Source organism: Oncorhynchus kisutch, linkage group LG30, assembly GCF_002021735.2.
Source record: "Oncorhynchus kisutch isolate 150728-3 linkage group LG30, Okis_V2, whole genome shotgun sequence".
Taxonomy (NCBI): domain Eukaryota; kingdom Metazoa; phylum Chordata; class Actinopteri; order Salmoniformes; family Salmonidae; genus Oncorhynchus; species Oncorhynchus kisutch.
Genome location: NC_034203.2, coordinates 47,396,143 through 47,411,518, shown reverse-complemented (window position 1 = coordinate 47,411,518; position 15,376 = coordinate 47,396,143). Strand labels below are relative to the sequence as shown.

At 45.6% G+C, this 15,376-nt stretch overlaps 2 protein-coding genes across 2 annotated transcripts in view; both read left to right on the top strand.

Moving 5' to 3' along the window:
* The window catches only part of st6galnac3 (ST6 (alpha-N-acetyl-neuraminyl-2,3-beta-galactosyl-1,3)-N-acetylgalactosaminide alpha-2,6-sialyltransferase 3), a 108,325-nt gene extending 107,293 nt beyond the window's left edge, over positions 1–1,032 (top strand). Inside the window, exon 6 of the mRNA XM_031810569.1 lies at positions 1–1,032. This exon is cut by the window's left edge and continues 720 nt beyond it. The gene's annotated coding sequence lies outside the window, so the exon portion shown is untranslated.
* Positions 1,033–9,926: 8,894 nt separating this feature from the next.
* On the top strand, positions 9,927–11,183 carry LOC116358606 (putative uncharacterized protein ENSP00000383309). Its single transcript, XM_031810131.1, has one exon. It carries the CDS (start codon positions 9,927–9,929, stop codon positions 11,181–11,183), a length of 1,257 nt encoding a protein of 418 aa, XP_031665991.1.
* The last annotated feature ends 4,193 nt before the right edge of the window (positions 11,184–15,376 follow it).

Below are 15,376 nucleotides of genomic sequence, written 5' to 3'. Positions count from 1 at the left end.
CTATTTCTCCACTCATTGAATGTCTGTTGTCATCTTCTAGAACTCTGTTGACCTCTTCTAGGACTCTGTTGTCATCTTCTAGAACTCTGTTAACCTTTTCTAGAACTCTGTTGACATCTTCTAGAACTCTGTTGACCTCTTCTAGAACTCTGTTGACCTATTCCAGAACTCTGAGCTGGAGAAAATGTGATGTCCTAAAGGAGCTCCGGAGCAGGGGTCTTCTTGACCTCCAATCATCTGCTGCTTGGATGTTGTAAAGGTTGGTGAATGACAAAGGACAGATAGTTCAACTCAACAGATACGGGATAAGAAAATAATGAAACCAACAAACTGTTCTTCATCTCTACAGTAGCTACACACAGGCTGTCTCCCTAATGACACCCTATTCCCTACATAGTGCACTACTTTTGACCAGGGCCCTATAGGTAGTGCACTATGTAGGGAATAGGGTCCTTTAGATGTGCTGAAGCCCTGTACAGTACAGTATGTATCTCACAAGTCTGAACTCTCCAAGATGTTGTTATTCTATGTCAGTCTGGGTGTTGATAGAGGCCTGTTACCAATCTCTGACCAGCTACACTACTTTATTCTTCATCTGGCTGTACCCCCTTTCTGTCTGTCTGTCCACTTAGAATTATTGGCTACCAGGGGTGTCTCAAATGGTGCCCTATTCCCTATATAGAGCATTCTTTAACCAGGGCCCATAGGGCACTTCTTTAACCAGGGCCCATAGAGCTGACCACAGGGCACTTCTTTAACCAGGGCCCATAGAGCTGACCATAGGGCACTTTTTTAACCAGGGCCTCTAGAGCACTTCTTTAACCAGGGCCTATAGAGCTGACCATAGGGCACTTCTTTAACCAAGGCCCATAGAGCTGACCATAGGGCACTTCTTTAACCAAGGCCCATAGAGCTGACCATAGGGCACTTCTTTAACCAGGGCCCATAGAGCTGACCATAGGGCACTTCTTTAACCAGGGCCCATAGAGCTGACCATAGGGCACTTCTTTAACCAGGGTCCATAGGGCACTTCTTTAACCAGGGCCCATAGAGCTGACCATAGGGCACTTCTTTAACCAGGGCCCATAGTTCCTGATCATAGGGCACTTCTTTAACCAGGGCCCATAGAGCTGACCATAGGGCACTTCTTTAACCAGGGCCCATAGAGCTGACCATAGGGCACTTCTTTAACCAGGGCCCATAGAGCTGACCATAGGGCACTTCTTTAACCAGGGCCCATAGGGCACTTCTTTAACCAGGGCCCATAGAGCTGACCATAGGGCACTTCTTTAACCATAGGGCTGACCATAGGGCTGACCATAAGGCTGACCATAGGGCTGACCATAGGGCTGACCATAGGGCTGACCATAAGGCTGACCATAAGGCTGACCATAGGGCTCTGGTCTAGAGTAATACACTGTATAGAGATTAGGGTGCTCTTTGGGACACAGACCAGATGTGTTTATTTTGTCCTTCATCTGGTTTAGGAGACAAACAAACAGACTGGCAATGTTCCATTTCTTTTCTACATCATTAACAAACTAGGCTGAAATCCACGAGCAGATCCAGAGCCTCCTTGGATGTTACCATGGGGTCAATACTAACTTCCTCCAATGTTCACTTAGAATGAGTCCCATGTGGCTCCCTATTCCCAATGTAGTGCACTCTGTTTACCCAGAGAGCCCTGTGGGGAACAGGGAGCCACTTGGAACGCAGTATTCTTCTCCCATCGACATCAATGTGAAGACGTCACTCGATCGGTGTTGTTGTAACGTAAATGCTGTGAAAGGAGCAGACAAGGAGACCTCCCTTTGTCGGCAGGATAATGACAGCAGCACAGCCTGCCTGCTAGTCATTTATTACAGAGCACAGAGCGATAGATGTGAGTCCTAAACTGCACCCTATTGCTTATACTGTATAGTGCGCTATGTAGGGATCAGGGTTCCATTTGGTATGCATTCTAGGTAGTTCTCACCCTCTGTGCCATGTGATGTGCCGTCATTCGTTTGACAACGTGAGACAGTAACCCAGCAACTGCAGGCAGAGCTAGCTACTGTGCAATTTGAAATGTTTTGTTCTATGATACGGATGAACAGACATGAAGATATTTACTGTATATGATGTCTGCAGTCAGAACCCTATCTATCATCTATCTATCTATCTATCTATCTATCTATCTATCTATCTATCTATCTATCTATCTATCTATCTATCTATCTATCTATCTATCTATCTATCTATCTATCTATCTATCTATCTATCTATCTATCTATCTATCTATCTATCTATCTATCTATCTATCTATCACAGGAGGTTGGTGGCACCTTAATTTGGGAGGATGGGCCCGTAGTAACGGCTGGAGAGGAATCAGTGGAATGGCATCAAATACATCATACACATGGTTTCCATGGTTTCCAGGTGTTTGATGCCATTCCATTCACTCCATTCCAGCCATTATTTAGAGCCGACCTCCCCTCAGCAGCCTCCACTGCTATATCTCTCTCTCTCTCTCTCTCTCTCTTTCCATCTCTCTCTCTTTCCATCTCTCTCTCTCTTTCCATCTCTCTCTCTCTCTCTCTCTGTCCATCTCTCTCTCTTTCCATCTCTCTCTCTCTCTCTCTCTCTCGCTCTCTCTCTCTCTCTCCCTCTCTCTCTCTCTCTCTCTCTCTCTCTCTCTCTCTCTCCTTCTCTCTCTCTCTTTCCATCTCTCTCTCTTTCCATCTATCTCTCTCTCTCTCTTTCCATCTCTCTCTCTCCCTCTCCCTCTCTCTCTCTTTCCCTCTCTCTCTCTCTTTCCATCTCTCTCTCTCTCTCTTTCCATCTCTCTCTCGCTCTCTTTCTCTCTCTCTCTCGCTCTATCTCTCTCTCTCTCATCATTGTGTGCCTGTGAATGTTATGATACAGTATACTGTTGTACATAGACTTCAGTGCTATGCACTCTTAACTATCACACATCGTCTCTAACTAACTATCAAAAATCGTCTTTTCCCCCCTTAAATTAATCTGTTCCGTGTCTCTGTCCATGTAGCCAAGACCTACATTTACCTGACCCTGTAGTCTAGTCCAATTGTGAGTCCCAATTATATGTATTTTCTCCAGAAGTGTGAATCCAAGTGTAAAAGCATTGGATTGGTGGAGGCATGGGCAAGAGGGATTTTCCACCATGTTTCCCGACACAGAACCGGTAATTTCCTTTCAAATCAGTGAAGCCAAGTGAACAAGTGCACACTGCGGAGGCAGGAGAGCTGTGCACGTCTCTGTCTGTGTGATCCCTGTATATTGACGCCTCTACAGTAATACAGTAGCATGCTTTTTGTATCCGACTCAATGTACATATTTACTCTCACTCGCGTAGGTGTTTTATACTGTTCCAAACAGCCTGTGATTGTGATGTCATCCTCTGGCAGAGCAAGTCAGCGTTCTGGCCCCACTGCAGCAGACTGTTGACATGACGTTTTACACGTTAGTCATTTAGCAGACGCTCTTACCCAGAGCCACTTACTCTTTAAGTATCTCTTTTCTCACTTTATCACGTAGCTGGTGATAAGACAAGTGAATGGCACGGCAAGCTGGTGATAAGACAAGTGAATGGCATGGCTAGCTGGTAATAAGACAAGTGAATGGCACGGCAAGCTGGTAATAAGACAAGTGAATGGCACGGCTAGCTGGTAATAAGACAAGTGAATGGCACGGCAAAGCGTCCATTTGCTTTCAGATTAAACTCAGAAACCAGACCATCCACAGTCCACTACTAGTCAGAAGTGTAGAGCTCTGTCAGTAACATAAGAGGCCTGATGAGAGAGAGAGAGAGGCTGTGGATTTTAACACCCCTGTCCCATTTTAGCACCCCGTCACCGACCCTGTACCCCTTAGAGCATTAGACTATTTAGCTCCATTTGCCCTCTGTGTGATCTCGATCCATTTAGAGGTCCTCTGTGTGATCTCGATCCATTTAGAGGTCCTCTGTGAACTCGACCAATTTAGAGGTCCTCTGTGAACTCGACCCATTTAGAGGTCCTCTGTGTGATCTCGATCCATTTAGAGGTCCTCTGTGATCTCGACCCATTTAGAGGTCTTCTGTGATCTCGACCCATTTAGAGGTTCTCTGTGGGCCTCGACCCATTTAGAGGCCCTCTGTGAACTCGACCCATTTAGAGGTCCTCTATGTGATCTCGGCCCATTTAGAGGTCCTCTGTGTGATCTTGACCCATTTAGAGGTTCTCTGTGTGATCCCAATCCATATATCTATGTAGCCTCTCTCCTATGTAGCCTCCCTCCTATGTAGCCTCCCTCCTATGTAGCCTCCCTCCTATGTAGCCTCTCTCCTATGTAGCCTCCCTCCTATGTAGCCTCCCTCCTATGTAGCCTCCCTCCTATGTAGCCTCTCTCCTATGTAGCCTCCCTCCTATGTAGCCTCTCTCCTATGTAGCCTCTCTCCTATGTAGCCTCCCTCCAACGTAGCCTCTCTCCTATGTAGCCTCCCTCCAACGTAGCCTCCCTCCTATGTAGCCTCCCTCCTATGTAGCCTCCCTCCTATGTAGCCTCCCTCCAATGTAGCCTCCCTCCTATGTAGCCTCCCTCCTATGTAGCCTCCCTCCTATGTAGCCTCTCTCCTATGTAGCCTCCCTCCTATGTAGCCTCCCTCCTATGTAGCCTCTCTCCTATGTAGCCTCCCTCCTATGTAGCCTCCCTCCTATGTAGCCTCTCTCCTATGTAGCCTCCCTCCTATGTAGCCTCCCTCCTATGTAGCCTCTCTCCTATGTAGCCTCCCTCCTATGTAGCCTCTCTCCTATGTAGCCTCCATCCTATGTAGCCTCTCTCCTATGTAGCCTCCCTCCTATGTAGTCTCCCTCCTATGTAGCCTCTCTCCTATGTAGCCTCCCTCCTATGTAGCCTCCCTCCTATGTAGCCTCCCTCCAACGTAGCCTCCCTCCTATGTAGCCTCTCTCCTACGTAGCCTCTCTCCTATGTAGCCTCCCTCCTATGTAGCCTCCCTCCTATGTAGCCTCTCTCCTATGTAGCCTCCCTCCTATGTAGCCTCCCTCCTATGTAGCCTCTCTCCTATGTAGCCTCCCTCCTATGTAGCCTCCCTCCTATGTAGCCTCCCTCCAACGTAGCCTCCCTCCTATGTAGCCTCTCTCCTATGTAGCCTCCCTCCTATGTAGCCTCCCTCCTATGTAGCCTCTCTCCTATGTAGCCTCTCTCCTATGTAGCCTCTCTCCTATGTAGCCTCCCTCCTATGTAGTCTCCCTCCTATGTAGCCTCTCTCCTATGTAGCCTCCCTCCTATGTAGCCTCTCTCCTATGTAGCCTCCCTCCTATGTAGTCTCTTAGCCATGTCTGTTATCTTAATGTTGTTGTTCTTTTGCCATTTTGTCCATTGAACCATTTAAACTGTCTTTGTTTTTGTTTTGATGAAAAATGTATGTTTTGATTTTTGTTATTTTGGTGTTATTTTGGTGTTATTTTGGTGAAGCACTTTTATTTTTCACATCAAGTGTTCTTGATAAGCATCTATGTATGTATGTTTGAGTTGTGGTTGGGATATGGTCAGGGGTGAAAGTAGATGTGTGCACGTGTGTGTGCACGTGCTCGGGGTCTAATCATAGAATGACATATAGAATCCCAATTAATTCAATAGGATCACTGTGGGTCTAGTCATAAAGACTTCTCATTTACCTTTTAAAATGTATGACGTTTTACTGTGGCATAAACAATCATTTCAGAGGGCTCCTTTACCACGCGTGTTCATTCCACTCGCAATATAACTCCAGCCTCCAAACAGTAGTGAATGAAAGAGACATCTGTCACAGAAACACCACCAATCATTAGGCCAGAATGTATATGTCCACAGCTGTTCACACACGTCTCGGCGTCGGCCACTTATCTCTGCCTTGGCAAAATGTTAGTGTTCTCGTCGAACCACATGGCGTTTTGGAGCGTAGGCTGTAGCACCTGTTTTCAAGTCCATTCAGTCATTATTCATGCCTCTGATGGTACGTAGTGGCGTAATAGACTACAGTTTTCTGGACATTTTGTTTTAGATATTTTGATAGGCTCATTTTCTACTGGTAAGGTATAACCCCACTATTTATTTTATTGGGACGCCGTACCGGACTGTACCGCCTTACTTTCACCCGTGGATATGATTAGTGTTAAGCCTAATATATACCGTACATTCACAACACAAGAATGCAAATGCAAAATGGCGATCCTGCGTACTGCGGCAAGTTAATAATTGCAGTGCCACACTTATGTCGGGGCTGCACTTATCATAGCTATTTGTATTTTCATTTAGTTATAGTTCCATTTCTAGTTCTAGTTCTAATTCCATTTATATTTCTAGTTCTAGTTCTATTTCTAGTTCCATTTCTATTTCTAGTTCCATTTCTAGTTCTAGTTCTAATTCCAGTTCTAGTTCTAGTTCTAATTTTATTTCTATTTCTAGATCTAGTTCCATTTCTAGTTCTAATTCAATTTCTAGTTCTAGTTCTATTTCTATTTCTAGTTCCATTTATATTTCTAGTTCTAGTTCTATTTCTAGTTCCATTTATATTTCTAGTTCCATTTATATTTCTAGTTCCATTTATAGTTCTAGTTCTAATTCCATTTCTAGTTCTAGTTCTAATTCCTTTTCTAGTTCTAGTGATATATCTATGTATCTACAGTAGTGAATTATCTATGTAGATGCAGTAGCTGTATACTGTATCTAGTTTTTAAGTGTATATTACATCCAATATATATATATATAGAATCTATCTGTAGTTTTTATCATAGTTACTTTTCCAGTGTAGATTATCGTCTTGTTTTTATCATAGTTACTATTCCAGTGTAGATTATGGTCTTGTTTTCATCGTAGTTACTATTCCAGTGTAGATTATAGTCTTGTTTTTATCGTAGTTACTATTCCAGTGTAGATTATGGTCTTGTTTTTATCATAGTTACTATTCCAGTGTAGATTACATTCTTGTTTTTATCGTAGTTACTATTCCAGTGTAGATTATAGTTTTGTTTTTATCATAGTTACTATTCCAGTGTAGATTATGGTCTTGTTTTTATCGTAGTTACTATTCCAGTGTAGATTATAGTTTTGTTTTTATCATAGTTACTATTCCAGTGTAGATTATGGTCTTGTTTTTAACGTAGTTACTATTCCAGTGTAGATTATAGTCTTGTTTTTATCATAGTTACTATTCCAGTGTAGATTATAGTCTTGTTTTTATCATAGTTACTATTCCAGTGTAGATTATAGTCTTGTTTTTATCATAGTTACTATTCCAGTGTAGATTATAGTCTTGTTTTTATCATAGTTACTATTCCAGTGTAGATTATCGTCTTGTTTTTATCATAGTTACTATTAAGGTGTAGATTATAGTCTTGTTTTTATCATAGTTACTATTCCAGTGTAGATTATAGTCTTGTTTTTATCGTAGTTACTATTCCAGTGTAGATTATAGTCTTGTTTTCATCATAGTTACTATTCCAGTGTAGATTATCGTCTTGTTTTTGTCATAGTTACTATTCCAGTGTAGATTATAGTCTTGTTTTTATCATAGTTACTATTAAGGTGTAGATTATAGTCTTGTTTTTGTCATAGTTACTATTCCAGTGTAGATTATAGTCTTGTTTTTGTCATAGTTACTATTCCAGTGTAGATTATGGTCTTGTTTTCATCATATTGGGAATGGTTGGAATTCTTTGACTGAATTCATAACTTGGATTCTGTTTTTCCTTTTGGTGTCTTTGGTTTATTAACGGTAAATGCTGTATTGTAATGAAACGCTAGCCTGGGTACCAGTCTGTGCAATCATTCCACTCCATGCCAACAATAGTTGGCATATGACATGGACTGGCAAGTAGAATGAAATCACAAACAGACTGGTACCCAGGCTACTGAAACTCCACAGTCACAGCAAATGTACCACCTTTTTTCCGATACAAGGAACCAAATTTGTTAAATACTTTGGAACATTTGCTCTCTCTCGTCTTGTCTCGTTAACATCCCGGCTGTGATGCATGCAGCATATTGGAACATTTGCTCTCTCTCGTCTTGTCTCGTTAACATCCCGGCTGTGATGCATGCAGCATATTGGAACATTTGCTCTCTCTCGTCTTGTCTCGTTAACATCCCGGCTGTGATGCATGCAGCATATTGGAACATTTGCTCTCTCTCGTCTTGTCTCGTTAACATCCCGGCTGTGATGCATGCAGCATATTGGAACATTTGCTCTCTCTCGTCTTGTCTCGTTAACATCCCGGCTGTGATGCATGCAGCATATTGGAACATTTGCTCTCTCTCGTCTTGTCTCGTTAACATCCCGGCTGTGATGCATGCAGCATATTGGAACATTTGCTCTCTCTCGTCTTGTCTCGTTAACATCCCGGCTGTGATGCATGCAGCATATTGGAACATTTGCTCTCTCTCGTCTTGTCTCGTTAACATCCCGGCTGTGATGCATGCAGCATATTGGAACATTTGCTCTCTCTCTCGTCTTGTCTCGTTAACATCCCGGCTGTGATGCATGCAGCATATTGGAACATTTGCTCTCTCTCGTCTTGTCTCGTTAACATCCCGGCTGTGATGCATGCAGCATATTGGAACATTTGCTCTCTCTCGTCTTGTCTCGTTAACATCCCGGCTGTGATGCATGCAGCATATTGGAACATTTGCTCTCTCTCGTCTTGTCTCGTTAACATCCCGGCTGTGATGCATGCAGCATATTGGAACATTTGCTCTCTCTCGTCTTGTCTCGTTAACATCCCGGCTGTGATGCATGCAGCATATTGGAACATTTGCTCTCTCTCGTCTTGTCTCGTTAACATCCCGGCTGTGATGCATGCAGCATATTGGAACATTTGCTCTCTCTCGTCTTGTCTCGTTAACATCCCGGCTGTGATGCATGCAGCATATTGGAACATTTGCTCTCTCTCGTCTTGTCTCGTTAACATCTTGGCTATGATGCGTGCAGCATATTGCATAAATTAAACCTCTCCACACTTTTTAAATTAATGTTTTATAAAAGGTGGTGAATTTTCTTTTGACAGTAATTTTAATAAAAATGTCTTACTTCTGATTCTTCTGTTTTTAATGTGTCACCCCCCCCCCCGCAGAGACCAGATCTGTTTCTTCTGTTTTTAATGTGTTGCCCCCCCCCCCCCAGAGACCAGATCTGTTTCTTCTGTTTTTAATGTGTTGCCCCCCCCCCCCCAGAGACCAGATCTGTTTCTTCTGTTTTTAATGTGTTGCCCCCCCCCCGCAGAGACCAGATCTGTTTCTTCTGTTTTTAATGTGTCACCCCCCCCCCCCCCCCCCCCCCCGCAGAGACCTGATCTGTTTCTTCTGTTTTTAACGTGCCCCCCCCCCACCCCCAGAGACCAGGTCTGTTTCTTCTGTTTTTAATGTGTTGCCCCCCCCCCCGCAGAGACCTGATCTGTTTCTTCTGTTTTTAACATCCCCCCCCCAGAGACCTGATCTGTTTCTTCTGTTTTTAATGTGTTGCCCCCCCCCGCAGAGACCAGATCTGTTTCTTCTGTTTTTAATGTGTCACCCCCCCCCCCAGAGACCAGGTCTGTTTCTTCTGTTTTTAATGTGTTGCCCCCCCCCCCCGCAGAGACCTGATCTGTTTCTTCTGTTTTTAACATCCCCCCCCCAGAGACCTGATCTGTTTCTTCTGTTTTTAATGTGTGTGTCCCCCCCCCGCAGAGACCTGATCTGTTTCTTCTGTTTTTAACTTGTGTCCCCCCCCCGAGACCTGTTTTGTTTTTAACGTGTGTGTCCCCCCCCCCCCCCCCCCCCCCCCAGAGACCTAATCTGTTTTTAACGTGTGTGTCGTCGTCCCCACCCCAGAGACCTGATCTGTTTTTCATGTGTGTGTGTGTCCCCAGAGACCAGATCTGAAACCATCTGCTCTTTGTTCAGGCATCTATATGTGTTTCACCTGCTTCTGCCCCACATGGGGCTACTGTCATCCAGAACCAAGGATCATCTCCGGAGACGAGGCCCCTCCACAAGCTATCTGGCATCTAGAACCAAGGATCATCTCCGGAGACGAGGCCCCTCCACAAGCTATCTGGCATCTAGAACCAAGGATCATCTCCGGAGACGAGGCCCCTCCACAAGCTATCTGGCATCTAGAACCAAGGATCATCTCCGGAGACGAGGCCCCTCCACAAGCTATCTGGCATCTAGAACCAAGGATCATCTCCGGAGACGAGGCCCCTCCACAAGCTATCTGGCATCTAGAACCAAGGATCATCTCCGGAGACGAGGCCCCTCCACAAGCTATCTGGCATCTAGAACCAAGGATCATCTCCGGAGACGAGGCCCCTCCACAAGCTATCTGGCATCTAGAACCAAGGATCATCTCCGGAGACGAGGCCCCTCCACAAGCTATCTGGCATCTAGAACCAAGGATCATCTCCGGAGACGAGGCCCCTCCACAAGCTATCTGGCATCTAGAACCAAGGATCATCTCCGGAGACGAGGCCCCTCCACAAGCTATCTGGCATCTAGAACCAAGGATCATCTCCGGAGACGAGGCCCCTCCACAAGCTATCTGGCATCTAGAACCAAGGATCATCTCCGGAGACGAGGCCCCTCCACAAGCTATCTGGCATCTAGAACCAAGGATCATCTCCGGAGACGAGGCCCCTCCACAAGCTATCTGGCATCTAGAACCAAGGATCATCTCCGGAGACGAGGCCCCTCCACAAGCTATCTGGCATCTAGAACCAAGGATCATCTCCGGAGACGAGGCCCCCTCCACAAGCTATCTGGCATCTAGAACCAAGGATCATCTCCGGAGACGAGGCCCCTCCACAAGCTATCTGGCATCTAGAACCAAGGATCATCTCCGGAGACGAGGCCCCTCCACAAGCTATCTGGCATCTAGAACCAAGGATCATCTCCGGAGACGAGGCCCCTCCACAAGCTATCTGGCATCTAGAACCAAGGATCATCTCCGGAGACGAGGCCCCTCCACAAGCTATCTGGCATCTAGAACCAAGGATCATCTCCGGAGACGAGGCCCCTCCACAAGCTATCTGGCATCTAGAACCAAGGATCATCTCCGGAGACGAGGCCCCTCCACAAGCTATCTGGCATCTAGAACCAAGGATCATCTCCGGAGACGAGGCCCCTCCACAAGCTATTTTAGTTATGAAATGTTCATACTTTCATTTTGACTTTGTCCCTTCATTCAGTTAGCCTGTCCTCGATTTAATTATAGTTGGGTTTGTTGTCAGTCCTCTCAGTCTTGTCAAGGTGTTCGCTGCTAAGGCCAGGGATGAAGCACCCTGTCAAACCATTATTGAGCCTTTCCAGTTTATTATTGGTAACAGCACGTGCCAGTAACTCTATGGCCCTGTTTACACCTTGCATAAAATCTTGCATGGACAAGATCAGGACACATGTTAGTGCAAGGTATAATAGACAGGACAGGGCTTATATGTTAGTTCTTTGCTAGTTTTCAATACAGCACTCTCTTTACCCCATGATAACCCAGTGGTCTAATTGAGCTCTGACACGGTGCCAAGTCTCACCTTACTTCATGGCATTTAGAAAAATGTTCTACATCGATAGAAAGAAAAGTAATCACTCTCATGAATGAATGCTTTTCTCCCTTGCTAAATTAGCCTCATTTCTCCCTTGCTAAGTTAGCCTCATTCCTCCCTTGCTAAGTTAGCCTCATTCCTCCCTTGCTAAGTTAGCCTCATTCCTCCCTTGCTAAGTTAGCCTCATTCCTCCCTTGCTAAGTTAGCCTAATTACTCCCTTCCTAAGTTAGCCTAATTACTCCCTTGCTAAGTTAGCCTCATTTCTCCCTTGCTAAGTTAGCCTCAATACGCCCTTGCTTAGTTAGCCTGATTTCTCCCTTGCTAAATTAGCCTCATTTTTCCCTTGCTAAGTTAGCCTAATTTCTCCCTTGCTAAGTTAGCCTCATTTCTCCCTTGCTAAATTAGCCTCATTGCTCCCTTGCTAAATTAGCCTCATTGCTCCCTTGCTAAATTAATCTAATTTCTCCCTTGCTCAGTTAGCCTCATTGCTCCCTTGCTAAGTTATCCTAATTTCTCCCTTGCTAAGTTAGCCTAATTACTCCCTTGCTAAGTTAGCCTAATTACTCCCTTGCTAAGTTAGCCTAATTCATCATATATATATATATACACACCATCAGTAGGTCATTGTCCACATAATTACTCTATTTATGGGCCAGAGCTATACGGAATCATTTGTTTTCCATTTTGTCATGTTTATGGAGTATACAGCGGCTAGGGAAATGACACGTCTGCTGATGCATTGACTAATAACTAAGTAGCCGTGAGAGAGAGGAAGTGTGACTGACTGTGGGATGTTGTTTCTGACTGGTGTCTGGCTGACTGGCTGTGTGGGAGTGGGATGTTGTTTCTGACTGGTGTCTGGCTGACTGGCTGACTGTGTGGGAGTGGGATGTTGTTTCTGACTGGTGACTGGCTGACTGTGTGGGAGTGGGATGTTGTTTCTGACTGGTGTCTGGCTGACTGGCTGTGTGGGAGTGGGAAGTTGTTACAGAGAGTGGCTGGCTGGCTGGCTGGCTGACTGACTATGTAGGAGTGGGATGTCAATACAGAGAGTACTGGCTGGCTGCCTGACTAGCTGGCTGGCTGGCTGGCTGACTGGCTGGCTGGCTGACTGGCTGACTGGTTGGGATGCTGTTACAGAGAGTACTGGCTGACTGACTGGTGTCTGGCTGACTGGCTGTGTGGGAGTGGGAAGTTGTTACAGAGAGTGGCTGGCTGGCTGGCTGGCTGACTGACTATGTAGGAGTGGGATGTCAATACAGAGAGTACTGGCTGGCTGCCTGACTAGCTGGCTGGCTGGCTGGCTGACTGGCTGACTGGTTGGGATGCTGTTACAGAGAGTACTGGCTGACTGACTGGTGTCTGGCTGACTGGCTGTGTGGGAGTGGGAAGTTGTTACAGAGAGTGGCTGGCTGGCTGGCTGGCTGACTGACTATGTAGGAGTGGGATGTCAATACAGAGAGTACTGGCTGGCTGCCTGACTAGCTGGCTGGCTGACTGGCTGACTGGTTGGGATGCTGTTACAGAGAGTACTGGCTGACTGACTGGCTGTCTGGCTGAGTGGGATGCTACAAAGAGTACTGACTGGCTGACTGGCTGGCTACAGAGAGTACTGGCTGGCTGGTTGGCTGGCTGACTGTGTGGGATGCTGTTACAGAGAGTACTGGCTGGCTGACTGTGTGGGATGTTGTTACAGAGAGTACTGGCTGGCTGGTTGGCTGACTGACTGTGTGGGATGTTGTTACAGAGAGTACTGGCTGGCTGGCTGACTGTGTGGGATGTTGTTACAGAGAGTACTGACTGGCTGGTTGGCTGGCTGTGTGGGATGTTGTTACAGAGAGTACTGACTGGCTGGTTGGCTGGTTGGCTGGCTGTGTGGGATGTTGTTACAGAGAGTACTGACTGGCTGGTTGGCTGGCTGTGTGGGATGTTGTTACAGAGAGTACTGACTGGCTGGTTGTGTGGGATGTTGTTACAGAGAGTACTGACTGGCTGGCTGGCTGTGTGGGATGTTGTTACAGAGAGTACTGACTGGCTGGTTGGCTGGCTGTGTGGGATGTTGTTACAGAGAGTACTGACTTGCTGGTTGTTGTTAGAGTTTCCGGCAAGAGGACTTCTCCTTCAGTACCTTGGCTCTTACTTTGTCATAGTATTTGTATTTATTATGGATCCCCATTTTTTTACCTTTATTTAACTAGGCAAGTCAGTTAAGAACAAATTCTTATTTACAATGACGGCCTAGTCATTGGATTAACTGCCTGTTCAGGGGCAGAACGACAGATTTGTACCTTGTCAGCTCGGGGGTTTGAACTTGCAACCTTCCGGTTGCTAGTCCAACGCTCTAACCACTAGGCCACCCTGCCGCCCCATTAGTTCCTGCCAAGGCAGGAGCTACTCTTCCTGGGGTTTATTATGGATCCCCATTAGTTCCTGCTTAGGCAGCAGCTACTCTTCCTGGGGTTTATTATGGATCCCCATTAGTTCCTGTCAAGGCAGCATCTACTCTTCCTGGGGTTTATTATGGATCCCCATTAGTTCCTGCCAAGGCAGCAGCTTCTCTTCCTGGGGTTTATTATGGATCCCCATTAGTTCCTGCTTAGGCAGCAGCTACTCTTCCTGGGGTTTATTATGGATCCCCATTAGTTCCTGCTTAGGCAGCAGCTACGCTTCCTGGGGTTTATTATGGGTCCCATTAGTTCCTGCTTAGGCAGCAGCTACTCTTCCTGGGGTTTATTATGGATCCCCATTAGTTCCTGCTTAGGCAGCAGCTACTCTTCCTGGGGTTTATTATGGGTCCCATTAGTTCCTGTTTAGGCAGCAGCTACTCTTCCTGGGGTTTATTATGGGTCCCATTAGTTCCAGCTTAGGCAGCAGCTACTCTTCCTGGGGTTTATTATGGGTCCCATTAGTTCCTGCCAAGGCAGCAGCTACTCTTCCTGGGGTTTATTATGGGTCCCATTAGTTCCTGCTTAGGCAGCAGCTACTCTTCCTGGCTCCGGCAAAATTAAGGCAGTTTATACAATTTTAAAACATTACAATAACAATAACATATTTCACAACACACTAAGTGTCCTCAGGCCCCTACTCCATTACCACATATCTACAACACACAATCCATTTTTATTTTACCTTTATTTAACTAGGCACTATGTTTGTATTGCTTCACAGTTCACCCTGTTCCATAAGGTGTATTTTATCGTTTAAAAAAAATCTGATTCTACTGCTGCATCAGTTACTGTGTGCCTCCCATAGTCTGTTCTGGACTTGGGGACTGTGAAGAGACCTCTGGTGGCATGTCTTGTGGGTATGCTTGGGTGTCTGAGCTGTGTGCTAGTAGTTCAGACAGACAGCTCAGTGTATTCAACACCTCTCATAAATAAAAGTAGTGATGACGTCAATTTCTCCTCCACTTTGAGCCAGGAGAGATTGACATGCATATTATGAATGTTTGCTCTCTGTCTACATCCAGGTGTGACAAAACTAGGGCCTGAAGGACCTGCCTTGTTGATAGTGTTGTTAAGAAGGTAGAAACTAGGGCCTGTAGGACCTGCCTTGTTGATAGCGTTGTTAAGAAGATAGAAACTAGGACCTGTAGGACCTGCCTTGTTGATAGTGTTGTTAAGAAGGTAGAAACTAGGGCCTGTAGGACCTGCCTTGTTGATAGTGTTGTTAAGAAGGTAGAAACTAGGGCCTGTAGGACCTGCCTTGTTGATAGTGTTGTTAAGAAGGTAGAAACTAGGGCCTGTAGGACCTGCCTTGTTGATAGTGTTGTTAAGAAGGTAGAAACTAGGGCCTGTAGGACCAACCTTGTTGATAGTGTTGT

Bases quoted from the DNA above. Each gene is read 5' to 3' on its own strand.
- LOC116358606 (XM_031810131.1), top strand. From the start codon at position 9,927: ATGTGTTTCACCTGCTTCTGCCCCACATGGGGCTACTGTCATCCAGAA.